Source organism: Geotrypetes seraphini, chromosome 5 (assembly GCF_902459505.1).
Source record: "Geotrypetes seraphini chromosome 5, aGeoSer1.1, whole genome shotgun sequence".
NCBI lineage: Eukaryota > Metazoa > Chordata > Amphibia > Gymnophiona > Dermophiidae > Geotrypetes > Geotrypetes seraphini.
Window position 1 is genome coordinate 271,239,930 of NC_047088.1, and position 14,275 is coordinate 271,254,204.

The 14,275-nt window shown below is 44.1% G+C and overlaps 1 protein-coding gene across 8 annotated transcripts in view; it reads right to left on the reverse strand.

Moving 5' to 3' along the window:
- The window catches only part of STK11IP (serine/threonine kinase 11 interacting protein), a 227,018-nt gene that overhangs the window by 197,264 nt on the left and 15,479 nt on the right, over nucleotides 1–14,275 (reverse strand). For 6 of the 8 annotated variants that reach the window (XM_033945669.1, XM_033945670.1, XM_033945676.1 and 3 more), the window contains exon 6: nucleotides 8,618–8,725. The exons of the other annotated variants lie outside the window; for them this stretch is intronic. In XM_033945669.1, coding sequence (XP_033801560.1) covers nucleotides 8,618–8,725 — 108 coding nt within the window. The remainder of the gene's footprint in view (nucleotides 1–8,617; nucleotides 8,726–14,275) is intronic. 8 annotated transcript variants of the gene reach the window in all.

A 14,275-nucleotide genomic window follows, 5' to 3' on the forward strand; every position in this document is an offset into this window, starting at 1 on the left:
CGAGGGCAGATGATAAAGTTTTATTTTAAAGGAAAGTAAAATGATTTTATAGGTGATGCGATGAGTGACAGGAAGCCAATGTTCTTTTTTTAAAAGAGGAGTGACATGGTCATATTTACCTATTTTATATATAAGTTTTATTGCAGTATTTTGTATTAGTTGTAGGCGTCTGATTTCTTTTTGTGGGAGACCATTGAGGAGTGAATTGCAATAATCTAAATGGGAAATTACTAATGAATGAATCAGAATAATGATTGAACTGGTTTCTAGTACAGAAGTTAGAGATCGGAGGGAAGGGGGTGTTCAAAGAGATGTGCATATGCCAGACTTTGGGGGGAAGAAATAATGGGTCTGAAAATAGAGGAGAGGGAGAGAGATGATGGACCATGGGATTCAGGGAGGGAAGGAACAGAAAGGGAGAGAAATTGGACACAAGGGATGGTTTGGAGGAGGGATAGATATACTGGATAGGAGGGTAATTGGGAAAAGAAAGGGAGAGATGGTGGGCCCTGGGGTGGTGGGGAAGGAGGGAGAGATGCCGGATGAAAGGGTAGTTAAGAAAAGGTGGATCTGTGGAGGGAGATGAAAAAAAGGAAAGATACCAGACTTCCTGGGGAGTGAAGGGAAATGGAAAGGGAGGACAGAGTTGGCAGATGGATGGTTAGCTTGCAGAAAGAAGGAGACCCTGGCAAGCAAGTTATCAGAAGACAACCAGAGCCTGGGACCAACAAGATTTAAAAAATAACCAGACAACAAAAGGTAGAAAAATTAATTTTATTTTCTGTTTTGTGATTACAATATGTCAGATTTGAAATGTGTATCCTGCCAGAGCTGGTGTTAGACCGCAAACGTGAGCTAGGATTTAACAGAGAGAAGAAAAGTCCTTTTTGTTTCTTTATTTTATTTACACCACAGCGCCATTGTGGTTAGTTTCAAGTTTATCAAGTTTATTAGATGGCTTGATTAACCGCCTTAAACCAAGTTTCTAAGCGGTGTACATTTAAAAAGTTACATATGTTGGGTAACAAAACAGTCCATACAATTAATAAATAAACTTATTATGCTAAAAATTAACATTGTTTAACACAAGGTAAGGAGGGATGAAATACAATTTGTAAAGAAAAGAGGAGACATCAAAGGAAAATACAAAAGGGAAAAAGACATTTAAGGGGAATAAAATAAACAAAGCAATAAGATAAAAGATTAAATTGCAAATGCATCTCTAAAAAGGAAAGTTTTTAACTCGTTTTTAAATTTTACAAACTCTTTCTCCTCCCGTAAAAACATAGGGAGGGCGTTCCATGTCTGCGGTGCTGTACAAGAGAAGATAAATTGTCTCCTTGTATTGATAATTTTTAGAGAGGGAATAGATAAAAGATTAGGAGAAGCCAAAGGGGGTGAAAAAGCTATAAAACCCACCAGGATTTTTGAAAAAAAATCACCCAACTGGGCAGGAAAATCGAATCGAAAAACCAATTAAATAGGCTGAATTGAAATTTTTCTTCCTGAAACGGGCAGTTTGCGCTACTGTCTCAGACTTTAGGACCTGGGATTGGGGAGAGATGGCATCCTCAGTACTTTATAATGCAAGTGAAATGAGGATTTGGTCAGACTTTTGAAGAGTCTGCAGAAGAAAAATATTGTATAGGCCGGGGACATGAGACAGCGGGAAATGGGAACTTTTCTTCCTTCTATTTTTGTGAATGGAAAGGCTGAGGATGTCAGAGAGTTCAGTTAAAATATGTGCTTTATAAAAAAATATAATAATGTGTTTTATAAAGTTTATAAGCATTGCTGGCCTACCCAGTGAGGTGTTCCTAGTGGTGGTGGTGGTGGTGGCAGTGTGTCAATGTGTTGAGAGGAAGAGGTGGTCTGGGAAATTCTCCTGAGCAAACTCCGAGCTCATTTCCACCCCCCAGTTAGTCCACTCCACTCAACTGGTTCACACACTGAGTGGGTCTTTGGGTATTGTGCCTAGGTAGTTGTTTTGGGATCTCTTCCAGTGGTTTGTCAGTATCTCCTTGTGGTCCAAGGAAGGAAACTTTGTTAATCTTAGCATTGACCTTTTGTAACAGTGCTGCTTTTGTGGCATTAGGCTATCTAGTGATCGAAAGAAAAAAAAAACAGACCTTTGCACATTTTTGCACTATAGGTGGGTGTATGAGGAGATTCACATTTCCTGCACAGCTAAGTCCGTGTGAAGTTCCCTTGTGTTGTATTTGACATCTAGCAAGGTCTCTGTTTGGAAGGAAAGATCTAAGCTTAAAAATGAAGTGGCCAGATGTTATGGTAAAAGCAGATAGCTTAGCTGGTTTTAAGAAAGATTTGGACAAATTCCTGGAGGAAAAGTCCATAGTCTGTTATTAAGACATGGGGAAGTGTCTGCTTGCCCTGGATCGGTAGCATGGAATGTTGCTACTCTTTGGGTTTTGACCAGGTACTAGTGACCTGGATTGGCTACCATGAGAATAATAATAATAATAATAACAGCTTATATACCGCAATACCGTGAAGTTCTATGCGGTTTACAAAAGATTAAGCAAAGGTACAAATTGACTGACTTCAAGAGGGGAAGAAGAAAGAGAAGTAATTAGACAGGAAATTCATTGTTGAGGAGAAAAGTGATCAAAAGGACAGTAGGTTGCTATTGAGAGGAAAGAGATAAGTGGATCAGTTGTCAAGATGTTTTAGGAACAGGTGTGTTTTTAGACGTTTCCTAAATACCTCATAAGTAGAGGGCGAAAGTAATTGTTCTAGGTTTTTACCCCATGATGCTGCTTGGTGTGAGAGAAGGAATTCATGGTGTTTTTTCAGTTTGCAACCTCTCACTGGGGGGGGAAACGAAGTTGGAATGTGAACTTCTCTTGTGTCTGTTGGTTGAGAAGGAGAAAAGGTCAGTAATGTATTTGGGGGCAAGTCCGTGTAATGCTTTAAAGCAGAAACAGGCAAATTTGAACTTTACGCGTGCCTTCATTGGCAGCCAATGTAGCTGCCGGTAGTAGGGTGTCACGTGGTCAAATGTTTTTAGTCCAAAGATTAGTCTGACTGCCGCATTCTGCAACAGTTGTAGGCGTCGCATATTTTTTGGGGAAATTGCCAAATAGGCGGTTACAGTAGTCAAGCAGGCTTAGTACGAGGGATTGGACTAGGATTCTAAAAACCGATGTAACAAAATAAGCTTTAAGGGATCTGAGTTTCCAGAGAGTGAAAAATCCCTTTCTGATTAAGGAATCTACTTGGTCTTTCATGGTTAGGCATTGATCCAGAGTTACACCTAGTATCTTTATGGAGGGCTGGATAGGGTAACTAAGGTTATTGATACAGAGGGGTGATTTAATGTCAAGTGGATGTGGTGAAGCAATGAAAAAAGTCGTTTTATCTGAATTAAGTTTGAGCCTAAAGTTTGTCATCCATTGTTCCATCATGTTTATAGCTTCTGAAGCTTTAGGAATAGTTTCGGAGACAGAATTGGTGAATGGGATGATAATCGTAAAATCATCTGCATAACTAAATAGTTTTATCCCCAGCTGGGTTAGCTTCGTGAATGGGCTACTGGGCATGATGGACCATTGGTCTGACCCAGTTAGGCTATTCTTATGTTATGTTCTCATCTGTAAGGGCCTTTGTTTTCACTTCTTATTTTAATGTATTTTTTTTCTGGGAACTTATCAGTGTTTTTTAGAATGGGAACAAAAATGGAAGAGAATTAATGTGTGTGGAATGGGGGGGGGGGGGGTAACTAATTTCTTCAGCTAAATAATTAAATCCACCTCAACCAGACATAGGAGAACTCGCACACCATTCACACACCCTCCAACCAAAAACGTCAAAAGAAAAAAAACTGTTCGACAACCTCCTAACACTCGACCCCCAACTCTACAACCTATTGACCTCGACCACAGACTACAAAACCTTCAAAAAAGAAATAAAAACCCTTCTATTCAAAAAACACATAAAACCGAACTAACACAATCAGAACTGTCCCAAGCATCACCTGCAACTACTCCATACGTACTTTTGATGTCATGACAATTCAGACATAATTTATGTTATGTTATGTTTGGAATAATGGTAACCTATATGAGGTTCAATAAAAGAATATTTTCACTCCCTGTTTCTATTCTGACCATTTATACCGTTTCATGGTTATTACAAAAAATATTTTTTACATGGAGGGTGGGGGGGGGGTGTCAAAAAATGAGGGGCCCCGGATGCCACATACCCTAGGTACGCCACTGGATACAATACACTAGAATGGAAGATTAGATTCTTACCTCAGTAATCTTTCTGTTAGGAGATTCAGGATTCTGTACTGAAGCTGTTGTCTTCCTAGAGTCACAAACCTTGCAGAAGTGTGTCACTTATTTCTTTCAACTCCTCCCCTTCAGCATTGAAGAATAGCTCCCTCTTCAATTAGTACAACAGCACTCAAACTCCATTTAAATAGAAGAAAAGAGAAGGCAGGATGAGGGGGAACTTCCCCAGAGACAACATACATTTCTGTGCTGCTCTGTAATTTATGAAAAAAAGAACAATAATTAAAATGAACTCGCAATTTAGAAGTAGCCAGGAACCAATCTGCTGTGTACAACTAGCACTAGCCTATAAAAACCCCAAAGGTTATGAAGAATACCTTTAATATATTATTTTTTTTAAAAAATTTTTACTCTTCCAAATGGCAGGAGAAGTCCCATGATGGACACCAGCAGTGTCTGAGGCAGTAGACTGGTGAATCAGATGTCTGCAAATGGTGGGTCGTACAGAATCCTATGTCTTCTAATAGAAAGATTACATAAGAACATAAGCAGTGCCTCTGCTGGGTCAGACCAGAGGTCCATCATGCCCAGCAGTCCGCTCACACGGCGGCCCATCAGGTCCAGGACCTGTATAGTAATCCTCTATCTATACCTTTCTATCCTCTTTTCCTTCAGGAAATCATCCAATCCCTTCTTGAACCTCAATACCGTACTCTGTCCTATCACACCCTCTGGAAGCGAATTCCAGGTGTCCACCACCCTTTAGGTTTAGAAGAACTTCCTAGCATTGGTTCTGAATCTCTCCCCTCTTAATTTTTCCGAATGCCCTCTTGTTCTTGTAGTTTTCGAAAGTTTGAAGAATCTGTCCCTCTCCACTTTCTCTATGCCCTTCATGATCTTGTAAGTCTCTATCAGGAAAGAAGGAATGGTTTGCAGAGAAACACCAGACTTCATAAACCTGAGAAAAGATTCTCAACATACGAGAATCTGTAACTCCAATATTCACTTTGCTGATACTACGGCCACCATATTGTTTATTGTTTATTTTAATTATTTGATTAAACGCCTTATCGATTCTACAAAGCGTTGTACAGAGTCAAAAAAAATTTTTTTCCTTTAGACAAACAATATTACAATTAATACATACTTTTTAAAAAACTACAGGCGAACTATAATACATACAAAGTTGTTGTGGACGAATATTGACTGTAAGGTCCAAAAGGAACACATCTTGCAGAGGCTTGTATGGAGCCTGACATAGGCCATTCAGAATGACATTAAGGTCCTACAATGGGAAAGGCAAACCAAACGGAGGACGCAATCTGAGCGCTCCCCTATAGAACAGAGAAATGTCTGGACTGCTTACCTCTTTGAGCCTGAAAGCACAAAAGGCCTGTACTTTGAAAGATGCAACCAATAGGCCTTTTTCTATTCCAGCTTGCAAAAATTACAGATCACTGGAATTGGTGCCTGACAAGGCTCTACCTGCTCCTTGATGCATGATAGCTGGAATGCCATAAATGTCAAAGTCTTCTTGGCTCTAAGGAGGGTCGCAATGACTATCTCTGAATAACCCTTATGAATTAGGGCTGTGCGCTCAAGAGCCATGCTGATAGACCAAAGTGCTCTGGATTTTCCATAGGAACTGGGCTCTGACTGAGGAGCCTCAGATCAACTGGCAGCTTGAGACACCCGTTTCTTTGTAGTTGCATCAGATCCGCATACCAAGGCTGGCGAGGCTACTCCAGGGCCACCAGTATCACCCAACTTTGGTGGCCCACAACTCTGCGGATGATCCAGCTTGCCATGACCCACGGTGGGAACACAGATTAGAATCTTTGTACCCCAGGACTGATCCAGGGTGTCCAGTCCTGTGCTTTCCAGTTCAGCTCTTTGACTGTAGAAGTGATCTGATTTCACATTCTTGGCTGAGGCCATAAAATCTATTTTTGGTCTTTCCCAGCAGTGCATTATACGCTATATGGGACACGGACCATGCCCCTAGATTCAGAGTATGCCTGCTTAAGAAGTCAGCCTGGACGTTCTCTACTCCTGCTGACAGCGCTTGTGAGCTTTCGCTCACTTGAACAACAAGTTCGCCTCCATGTGCAATGGAGCACTTCTGGCACTTTTTTGTCTGTTCACATAATCTACCGCAATGGCATTGTCAGAGAATACTTGACCGCCTTTCCTGTTATGAAAGTCTCCAATGTTTTCAGTGCCAAATGAATGGCTCTCAGTTCCAGATGATTTATGGACCACTTGCTTTCTGATGAGATCTACTTGCCCTGGAGAGGGAAACCACAGCAGTGGACCCCACAGCCACTCAGGCTGGCATCCGTAATGAGCATCACCCATGAGGCAATTCTGAGGGGCCTGGGGAATCCATTACAGATGAAACTTGGGCAAAATGATGGGTTTTGGAGGCAAAAAAGATCGGAAAAAATCCAAGATGGCCACTAACAGTAAAATCACACCAAAAACGACCAGTGGCAGCTTTCATGAAAAACATCTAAAAAGGTGTTTTGGAGGTGGGGAAACCTAATACTAACCCCAGAAACCTTCAGATACATCTTTTTCTGATGTCTGTCAATCAACTTAAGAACATAAAAATAGTCTTACTGGGTCAGACCAATGGTCCATCAATCCCAGTAGCTTGTTCTCACGGTGGCCAATCCAGGTCCTTAGTACCTGGTCAAAACCTGACTTGCCTGCAGGGAAAGGATATCTGCCTCAGATACTCCTCAGTGGAGGAGAGTAAACAGTGGAGTGCCACAAGGATCTGTACTGGGACCGGTGCAATTTAACTTGGGACGACGAGTGAGGTGATTAAATTTGCAGATGACACTAAACTGTTCAATATTGTTAAAATGCATGCAGCTTGTGAAAAATTGCAGGCGGACCTTAGGAAATTGGAAGACTGGGCGTCCAAGTGGCAAATGAAATTTAATGTGGACAAATGCAAAGTGATGCACATTGGGAAGAATAACCTGAATCACAGTTATCGGATGCTAGGATCCACCTTGGGGGTTAGCGCCCAAGAAAAGGATCTGGGTATCATTGTAGACAATATGATGAAACCATCTGCCCAATGTGTGGCAGCGGCCAAAAAAGCAAACAGGATGTTGGGAATTATTAAAAAAGGGATGGTTAACAAAGCTAAGAATGTCCTAATGCCCCTGTATCGCTCCATGGTGCAACCTCATTTGGAGTATAGGGTTCAATTCTGGCATCCTTATCTCAAGAAAGATATAGTGGCCCTAGAAAAGGTTCAAAGAAGAGCGACCAAGATGGTAAAGGGGATGGAATGCCTCTTGTTTGAGGAAAGACTAAAACGGTTAGGGCTCCTCAGCTTGGAAAAGAGACGGCCGAGGGGAGATATGATTGAAGTCTACAAAATCCTGAGTGGAATAGAATGGGTACAAGTTACACGGAAATACTTTTAAAACCAATAGGATAAAAAATTTTTTCACTCAGAAAATAGTTAAGCTCTGGAACACGTTGCCAGAGGATGTGGTAAAAGCAGATAGCGTAGCTGGTTTTAAGAAGGGTTTGGCAAGTTCCTGGAGGAAAAGTCCATAGTCTGTTATTGAGAAAGACAAGGGGGAAGCCACTGCTTGCCCTGTATTGGTAGCATGATATACTGATACTCCTTGGGTTGTGGCCAGGTACTAGTGACCTGGATTGGTCACCGTGAGAACGGGCTACTGGTCTGACCCAGTAAGGCTGGTCTGACCCAGTAAAGCTATTCTTATGAATCTGTCACTGGAAATCTTCTGGCTGACAGTCAGGAGGACTCGGACCAAGATCTCTGACCTTGAAAATCCATGTGGTGTATTGGAGGGAGAAAATTCACAACCCTGATATCCAGAGGGCTGTTACACAGGGGCCCCATAACCTGTGCTCAAGCCTCTGATAAATCAGCAGGCGAGCAAGTTCCCAGCAGGCTGGCTCCACAGGGACTTGAAGAGGTTGGCCTGCGAACAGCAGGCTGTCCTCGCAGGTCTGCCCTCTTTCCCTGGTGGAGTAAGCCTAAGATGACGACCTCCAGGCACTGAAGCCACACAGGAAAAAGAAATGACAGCCCAAAAGACCCAAAAATAATAACAAGAAAGCACAGCAGATCAGAATACACCTTCTCAGTTTGCTCGCAAAAGGAAAAACTGAAAAGGAAGCTATGCTCCACTGGTGAAGAGCAGGAGTTGGAAAAAACGAGCGACTCCCTTCTGCAAAGTTCGCAACTATAGGAGGCTAACAGCTTCAGTACAGAACCCTTACGTCTTTGTCACAGAAATTCCTATTGCCCCATAAGTCTACTTCTGTTCTCAGGAAAACATTAGATTGTGGAGTTGTTCACTCACCAGCGAGTGATCCAAGACAGAGATGCGATTGTAGCTAAAATTCAAGGTATGCAATTCCAACCAGGGGAGGGCTGAGCTAAGGTCTCCTGCACACAAAGAGATCATCTCCTGTAAGGACATACGAGAATGTAAAATACAAACAGTACTCACATAGTAATTATTACTTAATGATGGACTCTGTAATGGTGCAATCAGGAATAAACAATGCCTCAGATTAACTGAGGGAACATGACAAACAGCCTACAACTATACAGATGTCAGTATACTCTTTACACGACTGGACGAGGCATTGAAGGTGCTCAGGAAAAAGGGACCAGAGCACTTTCTCATACATCAGATAGGAGGTTATTTCAGCAATGCAGTGTGTGAGGAAAGTGCAGAGGGATTACCCAGCACATAGCTCTTTTGATAACATTATTTAGGTCTTCTTATCTGTGGCTCAATACCTTCATTGCTACTGTTTGCAATCAAAGCAAAAGCAGAACGACCTGCACGCTTTAAACATGGAGTGGTCAGCCTGGATGACCATTTGTCCATCTGCATAATTTTACTAAGATGCAGTTCTGCTCACATCTCTGTTCACTGCCAAGTCAACTTCATGTTGCTAGCCAACCAAATTTAATAAGATTTATATTCTCAGTGGATACCGTGCCGAGCTCTGCGCATGCGGAGATGGTGCGGTATACAAACCTAAGGTTTAGTTTAGTTTAGATTATAAAACAGGTTAAGGACATTTTAAGTGTACATGTGAAGATGGAGATCCCTGAAAATCAATGTAATGACTGAATTGACAATGTGTTTCTTTTATTATGCTTTATTAACTGACTTTCCAGTTCACCCAAACTGATGTACAACAGGTATAGCTTGATAAAATACCGTATTTTTCGCTCCATAAGACGAACCTGACCATAAGACGCACCCTAGATTTAAAGGAGGAAAACAAGAAAAAAAAAAACATTCTGAACCAAATTCCTTGCCAGGCTCTGCACCCAACCCCACACTCCTTGCCAGGCTCTGTACCCTGTCCCCCCTCTGGTGGTCTAGTGGTAGGCCGGGACAGAGCGGATAGGGACAGGGCAGGCAGGCCTAATGGCAAGAACTGATGGCAGCCATTCACGGAGCGGTGCAGGACAAGGCAGGCATGCGAAAAGTGCATAAGTGCCGCTTTTGTGCCGCTCTGTCGCTAGTTAGCTGGAGAGAAGGGCAGGACCGCCAGAGGAACTAAAATAAGGTACAGGGGAGTTCAGGGGGATAGGGGAGGCCCTGCCTGCCTGCTTGCCTTGGGTGGGGGGCCCTGCTTGCTGCCTCAGAGTGGGGGGCCCTGTCTGCCTGCAGTGGCAGAGTTGTGTACAGTATAGTACTGGAGTAGCAGGGGGCTGAAGTAGATTGGTAGAGTTATGTGTGAGGGGGGGTCTCAGAACTAGAATCACAGGGTGCTTTGCAACAGGTGTGAAATGAATGGGTACTGCTGTGTGTGGAAGGGATCTTAGTACTGGAATACCAGGTGCTAGGACGAGTGAGGTGAGTTGGCACTGCAGGGTGGTTTGTGGGAGGATCTCAGCATATAAATTGCAGGGGATGCTGCAGAGCAGGAGTGAGGGGGTCTCAGTACTGGAATAGTTGTGATTGCTTTGGGCCAAAAGTAAAGAGAATTGGCAGAACTTGGGAAGGGGTGGGGCTCAATACTGAAATAACAAGGGCTGGCTGCAGCGGGCTGACAGTAACAAGATTATGAGGAAGAGCAGAGAGCTGTGCAGTACACTAAATCACTAAACCCTCCCCCCGGTTTTTAGTGCCAGGAGCTGTGCTGAATGACCTGTGCTGCTCCCGACGCTATGAGCATCAGGAACAGCACGGCTCCCAGCATTAAAAACCGCTAGCACGGTTTGATAAAAGGGGGCTGTCCTCATAAAAATACTCTCTCTTCAGCAGGCGGCGGGGGGAAAAACAGGCGGGAAGGCGCGGCCTCAGCTTCCTGGCCGCTGTTTCCTGAACTTCTACCATGGCAGGTGCTGCTCCATGTACTGAATTTTATCCACTCTGTGAACCGAGGGAAGCTGAGACCGGATGGGGGCCGGGTGGAGCTCCTGCTTATCGCAGCCAATGTGGTCTCCATGTGTGACAAGGTGGAGGAGGGGCATGTCTGCCCTGAGGCCTACCCATGCAGCTTCGGCTCCTGCTGGGCTGGAGGAACTAAATAAGGTAACGGACCGGAGGAGGGGGTTGGGTATTCGCTCCATAAAAGATGCACCCTTATTTCCACCCACTTTTTTGGGGGAAAAAAGTGTGTTTTATAGATCAAAAAGTACGTTAAATTACATGGGTTAAAATGACCAAATGTAAGCAACATAATACATACGAGTTCCGGTTACAGTGTAATTTAACAATTGCCTTTACTTTTTGATTCACCTTTGCAAATCATTCAAAGGTACACAGTGGCTAAGGGAGGGAAGGAGGTGCTCCCCCCACATCCTGCGCCTTCCCTGCATACCTCTTGAAAACTTAGCTAACAATGAGCAGTAACTCTTCTCCGCTATACTTGCGCCAGCCTCCGCTCCCTGTCTCTCTGACATCACTTCCTGGTCCCATGAAGGAGAACTGAGGCTAATGTGAGCAGCAGGGAAGAGGCGCTTCTCGTAGCTGGAGAAGTTTTCAAGAGGTGGGCAGGCAGAGAAGACGAGAGGTACCAGCCCAGAGCGGTCTGCTCCCTGCCCCCCTTACTGTGCCACTGGAAGGATACAAACTAAAAAAACCGTACAGCAGTTTATCTTTAGCGCAATATTAAAGATACCCATAATAGGCAAAGTTGTTCCCCACAGCCATGCGTGCATGCTCTCCATTTGTTTTTAGACTCAGGGTTACATGCTGTCACTTCCTTTCCATCCGATGACCTTCTCCTTTCAACCACTGGAATCCTGGCAGATGCTCAGTTCAGTGCCTGACTTTATTGGTCCCTTTTCCTCGCCTTCTCCTCCTCTGCAAGGCACAAGTCTCTACTGTGGCTAAGAACTTGCTGCTCTGCTCCATCTTTCTCCTCCCTTGGAAAGCGTACTCTTTCATCACATATTCTTTGAATCCCAACCTACTAGACTGTTGACAGCAGATAAAGACCCGAATGGTCCATCCAGTCTGCCCAACCTGATTCAATTTAAATTTTTTTTTTTTAAATTTTTTTCTTCTTAGCTATTTCTGGGCAAGAATCCAAAGCTTTACCCGGTACTGTGCTTGGGTTCCAACTGCTGAAATCTCTGTTAAGACTTACTCCAGCCCATCTACACCCTCCCAGCCATTGAAGCCCTCCCCTGCCCATCCTCCACCAAACGGCCATATACAGACACAGACCGTGCAAGTCTGCCCAGTAACTGGCCTAGTTCAATATTTAATATTATTTTCTGATTCTTTGAACTCAGTCACAGTTTTACTCTCCACTACCTCTCTCGGGAGCGCATTCCAGGCATCCATTACCCTCTCCGTAAAATAGAATTTCCTAACATTGCCCCTGAATCTACCACCCCTCAACCTCAAATTATGTCCTCTGGTTTTACCATTTTCCTTTCTCTGGAAAAGATTTTGTTCTACGTTAATACCCTTCAAGTATTTGAACGGCTGAATCATATCTTCCCTGTCTCTCCTTTCCTCTAGGGTATACATATTCAGGGCTTCCAGTCTCTCCTTATACGTCTTCTGGTGCAAGCCTCCTATCATTTTCGTCGCCCTCCTCTGGACCGCCTCAAGTCTTCTTACGTCTTTCGCCAGATACGGTCTCCAAAACTGAACACAATACTCCTAGTGGGGCCTCACCAATGACCTGTACAGGGGCATCAACACCTTCTTCCTTCTACTGACTACGCCTCTCTTTATACAGCCCAGAATCCTTCTGGCAGCAGCCACTGCCTTGTCACACTGTTTTTTCGCCTTTAGATCTTCGGACACTATCACCCCAAGGTCCCTCTCCCCGTCCGTGCATATCAGCTTCTCTCCTCCCAGCATATACGGTTCCTTCCTATTATTAATCCCCAAATGCATTACTCTGCATTTCTTTGCATTGAATTTTAGTTGCCAGGCATTAGACCATTCCTCTAACTTTTGCAGATCCTTTTTCATATTTTCCACTCCCTCTTCGGTGTCTACTCTGTTACAAATCTTGCTATCATCTGCAAAAAAGCACACTTTTCCTTCTAACCCTTCAGCAATGTCACTCACAAACATATTGAACAGGATTGGCCCCAGCACCGAACCCTGAGGGACTCCACTAGTCACCTTTCCTTCCTTCGAGTGACTTCCATTAACCACCACCCTCTGGCGTCTGTCCGACAGCCAGTTTCTGACCCAGAAACTAAGCTTAGTAGAGATAACTGGGTGGTCACGTTGTGAAAGCATCACCTTTAGAAGGGATTGTAGCCCTGAAGAAACCCCTTTAACGGGTGAAACATGTTGGCGTGCTGATCCCTTGCCAGTCCACCACCCAAGCTAAGTAGTATTAAAACACTCCAAATATGACACTTTAAAATTTATCTCATTTGATGTATATATTTAACATAATACGACCCAGTGAAGATTGGATGCGTAAAGCCAGTGGTCATGAAAGTGTATTGAACCTCTGGTGGCATTTCTGAGGGCCGTGTGAGCTGGTTAAATGGGAGGATTTATGGATAGTTGGAAAACATCTATCCTTTGTTAACTAAAAATATAACAGCATTATTGCTGACACCATATTCCATCTCACCCTGTTCTAGCCTTGCCCCATCCCCAACCCTCTTTAGGCTCCCAATACATGAGTCACTGATCTTTATACAGCAAGATGATGGACTGGCAATCTCCTGTGCTCATTCTGAATGTCATCACTGTTTCTGTCTCCACCTTTTCCATAAAAAGTGAATTCCTGTTGTGGCCTTTAAGCTCACCTCTTGCAGCTTTAGGTCATCTTCAAGTGTCTTCTCACGTCTTCTTCTGCTAATCCCATCCCATGATCAGTTGCCGTGTCTACATCCCTAAATACGACAGGCCTCTCCAAGAAATAGCTCACTTATGCCCTAAATAGCATCACGTCCTCCTCTTTTCTGCTGGTTATGCCCCTCTACTTTTGCCATAAGTACAATCATCACCACCTCAGGTGAATCTCTTTCAAAATCCAAATCCTATATAATAAAAACTTACCGGCACATGCGCATTGAAAACATCGTGATCCCTGCCACTGTGGTGTGTGATCCGTGGCCGTGTTCCATTTTAGAACCCGGCGGCAGGGAACATTCTGGCCACTCCCCTCCTCCTGCCCTCACTCACCAACCGCTGGAGGAAGCTGGCCATATTCGACGGCTTGAGGCGGTACAGAGCGGTGCTGGCGGTGGCTGCCGGGAGGAGTACTTCATGCAGCGGCGCTGGCAGCAGCTGCCGGGAGGAGGGCTTTGATTTGCTGAGGGTCAGGTGCTGCTCCAGTGAGGATCGTGGCCGGCTCTACTAAACTTCGCAGCCGCACAGCACCTCAGTAGAACGTTTCCTCTGACGTACGCGATCGCGTCAGAGGGAACGTACTTCTGAGAAGCAGAGCGGCCTACAAGGTTCACAAAAGCCAGCCGCGATGCTCACAACGCTGCATACTGGACTGGGGAAACAGGTAAGGGGTGCTGCTGGAGCAGGGAAGAGATGCTACTGGGCCGG